At 35.0% G+C, this 12,276-nt stretch overlaps 2 protein-coding genes across 2 annotated transcripts; both read right to left on the reverse strand.

The window, feature by feature from the left end:
- Positions 1 to 1,224: 1,224 nt before the first annotated feature.
- LOC148233186 (transmembrane protein 256 homolog) lies at positions 1,225 to 3,144 on the reverse strand. The gene is made up of 3 exons (XM_088190554.1): positions 2,992 to 3,144; positions 2,516 to 2,782; positions 1,225 to 1,570 (listed from the first exon to the last, which is right to left on the reverse strand). Exons 1-3 carry the CDS (start codon positions 3,073 to 3,075, stop codon positions 1,427 to 1,429), a joined length of 495 nt encoding a protein of 164 aa, XP_088046680.1. The 5' UTR covers positions 3,076 to 3,144; the 3' UTR covers positions 1,225 to 1,426.
- Positions 3,145 to 8,050: 4,906 nt separating this feature from the next.
- Positions 8,051 to 10,040, reverse strand: LOC148233187 (uncharacterized). Its single transcript, XM_088189874.1, has 5 exons — positions 9,970 to 10,040; positions 9,321 to 9,518; positions 8,894 to 9,252; positions 8,612 to 8,794; positions 8,051 to 8,436 (listed from the first exon to the last, which is right to left on the reverse strand). The coding sequence occupies exons 2-5, from the start codon at positions 9,515 to 9,517 to the stop codon at positions 8,132 to 8,134; spliced, it is 1,044 nt and encodes a 347-aa protein (XP_088046000.1). The 5' UTR covers position 9,518; positions 9,970 to 10,040; the 3' UTR covers positions 8,051 to 8,131.
- Positions 10,041 to 12,276: the final 2,236 nt, after the last annotated feature.

Genomic DNA, 12,276 nt, shown 5'->3' on the forward strand with positions numbered 1-12,276 from the left:
CCAAATATTAGCTGCAAAACTTGGGAAGACCTTTAAGATAAGTAAGAGATCGATGAATATGCGTAGGACGGCCGGCAGATGGTGACGGGTTGTAAGTAATAAATAAGGGACTCGAAATGAGTTTATTACCTAGAGACAAAAAGAAGATGGAGAGAAGGATATCAATTTTTTTGAAGTATTTTATTTATATTGAAATTATTGGCTTCTTTAGCAAAAAGGATAGATAAAAGTGTTTCAGTAAATCCAGTGAAGTTAAAATTTCGAAACAAATTAATTTGTTCACACGGTATTCAATGTGTTAAAATATGAATTGTATCAATAATATTTATTTTGATAATAAAAAAGAGTAACGAGGATAATATCGAGCATTCATCTAAAATTTTCATTTCTTTCCTATTAACAATTTCATAAAAAATATGCTTTCATACTGATTTGTCTTTCATATACTTATTATTATAGTTTTTTTGACAGATACGATGCTAGTGGTAATATAATTATGTACATCGATATTAGTAAGTAGAATTAATTATGAATCTGAAAGAATTTTATACTACTTTTCTGAATATTATGTAATGTAACTGAAATAGATGAACTTGTATTATAATTATTTACTATATTAAACTTTTTAATATTAAATGTGTGTAAATATGTATGTGTCTAATCTATAATATTTCTATTTAAAGGAATAGTATTTCTTGTTATATATCAAACATACCCAAGTCGCTAATGCTTCAACATAAAAAACCTGTGATTTTGTACTAATATAAAAATATGATGAAATAATATTGGCTAAATTTATTTAATGATTATTTCAATATATGCATAATGTATGATTTTATAAAAGAAAACAATATTTGAGAAATTTATAATTATATTTATACTTTTCAAATTTAATTACAATTGATTCATTATGTTATAAATTGTTAAATAATTATTATCAATATTATTATGAAAAATTGACTTGGGTAATTCTGATATCTAAGGATATACATATCCAATAATATAAATCAAATAAAACGTAAACTTCTTTCTTTTCCATAAAAAAAAGTTATTAAAATATCGATTTATCAGATTTACATGACTCATTATAATAAAACAAGCATGCGATAAACTATTACGTATAACTATGTAATTCACAAATTTGTGTATTGCATCTTATAGTGTGTATTATATTCCATTATTTATATAATATGTATAAACGTTAGACTGATTTATTTAACACAGTTTTGTGCTTTAAATGTATTTATTGACTAATAAAATATCTTTAGTTTGTAATATTTTTATTACAAATCCTCAAACATTCTAACATCTTTGACAGAAAAAAATATAAAGACATATATAATTAACTATATAATGACTTAGATGTCTTAACAATAAACAAATATCTAAAACAGTCATACGGGTGAAGTTTTTCATTTAAAATTACTTAGAGAATCATAGTGAGCCAGCCGATGATGAAACAAGTGCCGCCAATCGGTGCTATTCTTCGGAGTGTTCGATCGCCGGTGAAAGCTGTGTAGTAGCAAGATCCACAGAATAATACAATTCCGAGCGTCATAAAAGAACCAGTCTGAAATTAATACAAACTAATGTAAATATGTATTTAATTTGAACCTTGACTTTGAGAATCAACAAATATTCGGTTTGAAATTTAGTTTCAGTTTGTTTGAAATTTTTCAACTGGACATCGACATGATTTATTTCTATTGAGTTAGACATATATATATATATATATATATATATATAGATAGCTTTACTATTTGTCAAATTCCGATTAGGTAATACAAGATCTTGTCTTATAAGAATATTTATTACAGCGTTTCTTACGCATCCTATGAGTGAGTTCGTCACTATCAAGTCTTGAAGAAGATCACCATGGATCTTATTTGATAGAGAAGCTTGTTGAATTAATGTATAAATTCAACAATTCAACTCAGAATCCGAGACAAGCTGCTAATATAAGTGCCACTAGATGAATTGCTAACTTCTCTACTATGAGTTGTGTGGCACATTTTGTTAAAGAAAATATTGAGTCCATTATAAAAAATATAAATATAAAGTCAATGTTGTGTATTTTTTACAAAATCTTTATAAGACTCGGTAAACATTTTTTTTTATTACCTCAACTATTTTTGATTCACATTTTAAATGTGAAGGTTAAGATAAAAATTTAAATATGCGATTTATTACTTAAAAAATCATTCATCAATGCCAGAAGAAGTAACTTTACATAATAGTAAACATATTGCATCAGCATCAACTGCCGTTCTTAAATTTAACAATAAACTCAAATTTATCCACTTTTAATGAAACTTATTCAGAGAAAATGTGGAAAAACTATTTTTTAAGTAAATTATAAGACAAGTCTTTTTAATTTGAATTAAGATAACATTAAGATAGTTTGTCAGTCTTTAAAAATTGTGTAAATACAATGAATAAATGGAAAGCATATTTATATACATAAATATTAGTCAATAGTACATTTATATATAGATCAAAATGTGTATATACGTACAAGAACAGGTCGTCTGCACAACGGAGCACTCATCAATGCCAAGGAATGTATGAAGTGGAATCGATTTGCTGTTTCATATATTTTTTTAAGATCAGCTGTGTTCTCTTCTGGATACTTTTTATGCGCACCGTAAGCCCCCAAGATAACAGCTGAAGCTCCGAACAGTCCAGCGATGCGGACGTAAGGACCAGCTTCTTTTACCAATTTGTATAACGGTTCAGAGTTATACACAACCACCGGTGATTCCATTTTTGGTTGTATTAATCCCTAAAAATTGCACCAAATTACATCACAAATGGATTAATTACTAATTACATATAAGTATTTATTTGACACACAGGTGGAATGTTTTTATATACATTTTTGCGAATCATCATTTATAATTGTTACAAAATTGCAACTATATCTATAGGTGTTGTATTACGCATATTGGGAAATCATTTTTTATGTATGTAGTAAATAGTGTATTGTCTTACTGTTTTTTTTATCATTTTTCCGACTTCCGACGATACAGGGTTGGTGAAAACGATGTAGTTAACAGTATCTCCCAAGAAACCCATGGCGATGACAGAACGAACCGCGGAGCTAGAGTTCAATATTGCCAGTACTTAAAATGCTTTTATCGAACTGTCTCAAATGCCAAATGTGGATATGATTAAAAATATTGAATATATATATATTCAATATTTATATATATATTAATATTAACAATGTATTTAATTTTTTTTAATTTATGAGTTTTCGAAAAATTACATTGGTTTATATACAAAAATATCTTTAAAGCATACTGAGGGGTAATACCGAACAATGATATAAAATCAAACATTTTCGCAATATTATTTTTTTTATATTCATAAAATTAAATAATTTTTTTTAGCATGATACAATTATATATAACTCGTAATTCAATGCGGCTCAATTATTATAGCAGTAGTAGAACTGCTATATCTATTAGGCAAATTAGGTACAGGCTTGTACGCCACAGCTTTCACTTTTTATTCAAAAAACACGCACACTTAACTAATACAATAATATAGTAGGAGTTGACAACCAGTTACTGTGATATATTATTTTTATTTATTTATTAGGGCCGAAAAAATATTTTTATATCCAGATCTGACCCAGACGAAAAACCTTCAAATGAGCATTACTGCTTCAACAAGAACAAACGAGACAACGAATATTCTTACGCGCATGCATCGCTTCTCTTTCGCATACATTTGTATATGTAAACAATGCATTCACATAAAGATTGACGATGCACTATTGCAGTACGAATGTATCAGTTAACAGCAAATTGTCTTTGGATTTGGTACTCTTACAATTTTTTAGTTACTTTTTGAAAATTGAAAATGAACTGCCAATATTCTTTTACATCATTAGAAAATTATAGTATTGTTGGAACAAAACCAAAAAAACTGTCCAAATGAGGTTTGTTTGACATTATGTTATTATAATTTGTTTGGATTATTTTCTTTTTATTAGCTAAAATTTGTTTTTTTATTGATTTTAAGATATAATTCTGCTTTTATAAAATATATGTACATTTACCAATATCATATGTGATGGATATCCCTTTCCAAATGTATCAATTGTCATCGAATGTTCTTAAATAATTCGACGAAACCTTCATTATCTTAAAAAAAACACTTGTTAGCATTTCACCATGAATTGCAAATGAAGACAGCGATTTCATTAATCAGACACGAATTTGAGGTACCGCCTTGATCCTTGATCCTGATGTGATACATGGCAGAAAAGGTGAAACGCTTATCCAAATTTGGAAAACAAATAAGAAAAGGGATTTCAGAATGATATCTACTTTTCTTAACAGACAGATGATAGACACTGGGAAAAAACCAGAACGAGCGGCGTAACAATATATGAGCCTCAATGCTTAATGTACTGTAATAAATATATGAGGTGTTGATCACGCCCATAAATACCTAGTTACATTATATTTAAAAAAACAACGGAATAAACAAAAAAGGTTGTTTTTTATTTATTTCAATGCGCGTTGTTTTATTCGTTCAGTGTCTATCAACATTTTAATCGTAACAGCAAATTTAAATTCAGAGATTTTCTTTTGAGTAAGGCTAAAGGATGGATGCAGAATTCAGTGGAATTTATCGATTCTGAAGACATTTCACCAGTTTCTACCACATCTTAGTGTGCCCGTACTGTCGATTCAGCAGAATGGTTTTCGGATAAGCGGAAAAACCATCAACCAATAAAAATAAAAAGTGGGGAGATATATGTGAGAAGAATGTGTCGTGTTTATTCTGCACATGGAATAAGGAAAGTTACACCATACATGTGCAGAAGTTGTGAAATTCTTCTTCATAGTAAAAAGAGTGTTTTTATACGTGTCAAAAAATATTGAAATAGATAAAAAAGTGTAAATAATCAAAATAAATATAAATAAAGATTAAGTGCGGTTTATAAGTGTAATTGTGAAAATAAATGTGTCAGTGACAGTTGTACGCAGAAAATGGACGCCGAAAAATTTGGTGAGTGCAAATTATATTATATTATAAATAGATATTTTTTATGAATCGTAAATACAAAAAATTATTGAAGCATTTTAACATACATATTATTAAATTACAAATAGCTGGTTTGTAACCATTGCAATAATTTTTAATTTACACAAAATATTAGGAATGAAAAAAACATATTTATTCGTTCATGACTTTATTTCTCAGAGATTCTTTTAAGCGTTTAGGGGTGGTGATGATGGCGGGTGGCAATGAGACACAGATTGAGCCGCTGCAGTAATATTTATTTAACGGTTAACGGTGTTTACATGGTTAGAATGGGGCGGACGCGCGACGGCACGCGTCCGAACCCTTACAAGCTTGCCGGAAGAGAGGGCCGTCACAACACCGCTATTTCTGCGCCGACCAGTTTTGGCCATAACAAATCTATATTGGCCCCCATACGGCTCCGGCCCTAGCAATTTACAATTGCGAACTATAACCAGGGGGAGGTATGGGGGCCTTGGCGCTGCTGTTGATTAAATGCTGGCGGCGCAAAAGTAGCAAAGTCGTGACGTATGGTGTGGCGGCGCGGCCTCCAGTGACGCGCGGCGTGCTTCGCTCCAAGCCGAGTGGAACACGCGTAGACCCGGGCGGCGCGTAGGGCTCCAGGGGGCGCGAGAAGAACGGGCATGTCCGGGAGCACCTTTCGGGGCCCTGTGGTGCGTCGGTGCAGCTACACAGGGCGCGCGCGTGACGGGCCCCGAACATGTGGTTCGAGCTCGGAGTCGCGGGGGCGTAGCCCTACGGGTGCGTGACGGGTCACGCGTGGTCCACTCGAGCCTGGTCTACGGCAGCACTTCGGTGGCTTCCCGCTGAAGGCGCGTGGCGGCGCCGGGTGCTTCCTGGGTCACGTGGTCGGTGGCGGCGTCTGTCAGTGGCGACGGTGGCTGACGATGGCGGCACATGGTCGGGGGCGCAGGCCCATCGTCTTGGTGGTCCGCCAGCTCGAGTCCGGGTCCAGGGAAGCACCGGCGGGATGGCAGCAAACAGCTCAGCAGCGGCTCGGCTTTTGTACTGCAGCGGCGTCTGTGTCTGCCATTTTGAATCTGACTCCATGTACGTGCTCAGGATCACGTCGCAGGTTACCAGTTTAGGGGTGGTGATGATGGCGGGTGGCAATGAGACACAGATTGAGCCGCTGCAGTAATATTTATTTGAGGTTACGGTTTACATTACAAAAATGGGGCGGACGCGCGACGGCACGCGTCCGAACCCTTACAAGCTTGCCGGAAGAGAGGGCCGTCACAACACCGCTATTTCTGCGCCGACCAGTTTTGGCCATAACAAATCTATATTGGCCCCCATAAGCGCAATAATTTATTTTTTCAATTATTTTACAATAAGCCAATACGGCGATAATTTATCCGAATTATAGATTTTTACCCTGGTTTCTTAATCTGTGAATGATTGCGGCTTTCCAAGTGGTGAGGAAATTTCAAAATAACAAACACCCGGTAAAAATATTCGAAATTAACGGATGATATTTTCTGGAAGTTCTTTGATTACTGTGTTATCTAATTTATCTGTATATACCGAAACGATTTTACTTTTTAATTTTACAATAACATAGAAAATTATATGTACTATCAACTGGGATGTTTCGATTTATTTTTATTGAATTTGTTTTATGTTTACCTAGCCAGAAAGTTTGCCCCTGAAATTTAGTTCTGTTCAAGAAGTGTAACATAAAATATTATTTTTTATATAAAAAAAAAAATTACGGTTCATACATTAAATTCACGTGCCCCAAAAAGGCGACGTCTCATGGCATTGCGTCGCAATGGGATAATACAACTCTTTTTACAAAAAAATTGAAGGAAAATGTAATATATTTTTTATTTAATAGTATACTACCATATCTGATTATCATATAGAGGCAAACTTGATGGTATCCCAGTATTTTTTAAATAAAAGATAGCATGTACGGTCCTGACTGGTAACCCAGAGGCAGCCGGTTCGAACCACCGCAAAAGACTATTATTATTTTTATTTAGTTGTACTATTATATTGATTACATAGATGTCACCGATAGCTTACCCAATTGGCACAAATTTATCCCGTTGTAACGCATTGGGCCTACGCTGGTCAGGTTAACGAAAGATAAAAAATAATTGTTTATAAAATATTTTTTTTCATACAACGAATAGTCCGATTCCGAATCAGCCCTAATTTCGTTAATATTATGACCAGAATATTAATCGGATGAATCAATTTTCGAATAGACTTTTTTAAAATTTATTTACATTAATCCTTGCTGTATAATAATTTTATAAATGACGGCTTTGGGTTGCTTTTCTGTCTTTGGAGGCAAAAAAATTAGGATGAATTTAACACTTTCTTATTTCTATTTTATTTTTATTAAATCTTCCGTTTTAACCTGTCAGGCGTAAGGCCAATGCGTTACAGCGGGCAAATCTGTACCAACTAAGTAAGTCAATCAGATATAATGAATACCTACAAGTAAATAATAACCACTAGACTGAAAGCCTTGTAATCGGATACATCTATATTATTAATTATAAATTATTATGTGCTGTAACAATTTTTATGCAATAGATGTCACTGAAGCTGGGGTCGTTTTTTTTAATAATAGCGCATTTTTATAAATAAAAATTCGAGTGCCGCTGCCGGGGCTCGAACTCGTAACATCAGAGTTACTATTCTGAGACGTTACGGTCTACGCTATTGCTTATACGTAATAAAAATGTGATAAAAAAATGTTATTAAAGCGGTAAATTGGATTGCTGTTTTAAATAGTAAATATTCACGACAATGGGGGAAGATGAACGAAATTAAAAAATAGCAGTACAAAAAAGTTTCTTCTTTGTCTCCCGCTTTTAACTGACAAGGTTCGCGAAACGTTGATACTCATCTCTCGTATATAAAAATCTGCAAGGAAACATCCAATAGTGCTATACTAGTTTTGATAAAATAAATTTAATTTTATCCCCATTTTGTAAATTATAATAATATAGAAATAATGAAAAAAACATAAACATTAAATATAATTTATTATTATTATAAAAAGTAATTACATCGATTATTAAATATTAAAATAGTTAGATATGTTCACTATTTACAAGTTCAACTTTCTCGAAATTCTCTTAATATCGTTGCTGAGACTTTTATCTAAAATTTCGCAAATATAACTTTGCCTGATTGCACAATCATGTCCCATGTACGCGTATGTCCTTACCGCCGGATTGTACGCCAATTTTAGACACCTTCCGTTTCCTTTTATGTTCATGGGCAAATTTTGTATGTTGGTATTATTGCTCAACAGCTGCGTTTCGCTCATAGTGCCGGTGGCCACAGGTCGTGCTGAATTCGACCATATCCACAATAAACCCGGATTGAGACCACCAGTCCAAAAGTCTTTTCCTGAAATATATAAAAACACTATATATACCTATATTTTTTAGAAAATATGTTATAATTTATGCAAGTGTTTAGATGTGCTTTAATTATCAGTGGTGGTAGGGGGGGGGGTATTAAAAAAGATCTTTTTATTTTTCAGCAACTACTGATTTGTTATGAGTCGGATATATTAACTTACCCTTTAAATGTCCATTGGCTTGAATATGAGTCACGACATCTTGATTTTCTTCTATAGATTCCATTTCAGCTAGGGTTGCTCCCATTTCCTTACACGCAGAACTGGCAGACTTCCAGTCCAGTTCTTTTGTGATGAAATTGTAGCAATTGACGCCAGCTCTTAAAAAGTTCTTGGGACATGGTTCTAAAAAAAACGTATAAACACAAGTGTTTTAGATCTAAAAATAATGTAGAGTAATGCTACAATTTTTATTTAATAAGCAGCTATAAAAACATGACTGACCTGAATTCCTTCTGATTCCGGAAGACAACATATAAACAAGTTCTTCAGTTTTTCTCAGTCTCTTTTCCATGAAGTCGACTCTGTACACGAGTTTTTCTATTGCGCCCAACAAATAGAGATCTGTTTCGGATACTTCTTTTCTAGAACCATTAGGAGGTGGAGATGGAGCTGCAGCAACATATTGAGAATTTTGATTTTGATAGTTGTTATATTGAGGTGGTGGTCTATTAGTTATTTTTCCTGGTTTTGGATATTCCTCCGACCATATATTTCCTGATTTCGGCGGTGGTGGTGGAGTATCAACTCTATTGGATATGTAATACCCATGTGTGTTGGGAATCCTCAAAATTCTGTCTTGTCTATTTGATCATAAATTACAATTACGATTTGATTTGTATGTTAAATACATAATATAAATCAAACTTGCCTATGATCAGCGAAGCCCAAAGTCCAGTCTTCTATCAGTGAACTAAAAGGTCCGGTTGATACGTTTGCTTCTTCTTGTGCACTTCCAGAAGATATGGCATCTTCCAAAGTCATATTGTTGATCTTCTTGACCAGTTGGTTGGAAGGACATATTTTTATGGTGAGGAGCAGTGAGCAAAACAAGAGTTGATACTTCATTCTGTAATCATTTACTATGAATCAGTGTTTCTCAATTTAAAGTATTGTATGTTGCAAGATACAGGGAAAACCAAATACATGTCGTGCTAACAAACAAATGTTTGAGTCGACATTTATGAATATATTAACCTGTCATGGTTCGAAGAATCACTTTCTCCTTCTGCAGATGAACTATTAACACCGGTATGTTATATATAAACAGTTTATTGTATAATTTATTGCACTAATGATCGCTCGAAAATATTGTAATTAAATAAATCACACACGTTTGATTAATTACAAATCATAATTATATATATTAAGTTTTAAGTCATGTAATGTTTAGTTCCGGGTCGATTAAATATTATATTTTTTATGAATATAAAATTAAATATCATTATTAATATGTTTTTAATTGGATATTTATGTATATAACAATAACAATACAAATAAAAATAATAACTATATCTCACCTTTCGAGTTCTATAGAACACAAGCGACTACTTTCACGACTCTCGGCTGACTAATTTCACTTCGATCTTTTGGCTGCTTTATCTGTATAGCTATAATATTATACATTTCAATGTGTAATCATAGTACATTTTTAACTGCACAACGGTAGTTAATCAGTAGGGGCACACTTCACTATGATTTCTACCGGTCTACAAACATATTTTTTACTACTGAATATCGTCCATTGTTAATGGATATGTTACGGTAAATCGCATAGTTATTATTAATCAATATATACAATTAGTAATCATATTTTAAAAACAATTAAAAATAATATTAATTCAGATGCCAAAAAACAGGATTTTGGCGTGAAAGTTACGACCTCGTTCCAGTACCTTTGTTAATCCGGGTCATCTTTTAAAGATTTTTATTTTCTTTATGTGTACATGTAATGTTGCATTTATTTCAACCATTGTATATTAATAAACGCTTATTAAAATTAATGATAAAAATATCTATAGCTTATAAAATACATAGTTAACTATACAATAATATAAAATAAATCATGGACGGATTTCATTTGATTTAGGCCATCTGTGCTTACGGCATATTTTGAACGGCGCCATTTTGAATTGATCGATTGTTTTATAATCGTCGCTAAAACAAATAAAATTGACCATAACATTTCTAATTTTTTGTCACTTAATCCTTTCGCCACATGTTATACTTATTATTGTACCAACAATGATAATACTTAGGACCATTCATACACCGCTTTTAAATTAATTTATTATATTTTTAATTTTAATTTCTATATTTATATCTGCTTTATCTCTTTACTCAGATATCGACGGAGTTTGTTATTCTTTTGAGAGAGTCACTTTCCGTATCCAATGGTAAATTTGTTTTATTTAAAGTTTAATTAGCATATTTATCATCTCCGTCTTTATTGAATATTGATTTAGAATTTTCTCGTTTTTTATGAAGATCTTTTTGCGTAATTAGAGAAATTATTTGCTTGCTTGTATTTTTTACAATTAATTAAACCGAACATCACTCATGTGCGTAGCAAAAAAATCCAACTGGCAAGACTCGTGCGTTTGATCGTATCGGTGAATTACCAGCTGATTTTTTGATAGAATATTTTTTTGCCATTTCTGATAATTACTTTATGGGGGCCAATATAGATTTGTTATGGCCAAAACTGGTCGGCGCAGAAATAGCGGTGTTGTGACGGCTCCCTCTCTTCCGGCAAGCTTGTAAGGGTTCGGACGCGTGCCGTCGCGCGTCCGCCCCATTCTAACCATGTAAACACCGTTAACCGTCAAATAAATATTACTGCAGCGGCTCAATCTGTGTCTCATTGCCACCCGCCATCATCACCACCCCTAAACTGGTGACCCCGACGTGATCTGAAGCACGTACATGGAGTCAGATTCAAAATGGCAGACACAGACGCCGCTGCAGTACAAAAGCCGAGCCGCTGCTGAGCTGTTTGCTGCCATCCCGCCGGTGCTTCCCTGGACCCGGACTCGAGCTGGCGGACCACCAAGACGATGGGCCTGCGCCCCCGACCATGTGCCGCCATCGTCAGCCACCGTCGCCACTGACAGACGCCGCCACCGACCACGTGACCCAGGAAGCACCCGGCGCCGCCACGCGCCTTCAGCGGGAAGCCACCGAAGTGCTGCCGTAGACCAGGCTCGAGTGGACCACGCGTGACCCGTCACGCACCCGTAGGGCTACGCCCCCGCGACTCCGAGCTCGAACCACATGTTCGGGGCCCGTCACGCGCGCGCCCTGTGTAGCTGCACCGACGCACCACAGGGCCCCGAAAGGTGCTCCCGGACATGCCCGTTCTTCTCGCGCCCCCTGGAGCCCTACGCGCCGCCCGGGTCTACGCGTGTTCCACTCGGCTTGGAGCGAAGCACGCCGCGCGTCACTGGAGGCCGCGCCGCCACACCATACGTCACGACTTTGCTACTTTTGCGCCGCCAGCATTTAATCAACAGCAGCGCCAAGGCCCCCATACCTCCCCCTGGTTATAGTTCGCAATTGTAAATTGCTAGGGCCGGAGCCGTATGGGGGCCAATATAGATTTGTTATGGCCAAAACTGGTCGGCGCAGAAATAGCGGTGTTGTGACGGCTCCCTCTCTTCCGGCAAGCTTGTAAGGGTTCGGACGCGTGCCGTCGCGCGTCCGCCCCATTCTAACCATGTAAACACCGTTAACCGTCAAATAAATATTACTGCAGCGGCTCAATCTGTGTCTCATTGCCACCCGCCATCATCACCACCCCTAAAACTTATATATTGTAATTATTTAAT

This window comes from Plectrocnemia conspersa, unplaced genomic scaffold (assembly GCF_051122295.1).
Source record: "Plectrocnemia conspersa isolate PC_06_02 unplaced genomic scaffold, ASM5112229v1 ptg000008l, whole genome shotgun sequence".
NCBI classification, from domain to species: Eukaryota; Metazoa; Arthropoda; class Insecta; order Trichoptera; family Polycentropodidae; genus Plectrocnemia; species Plectrocnemia conspersa.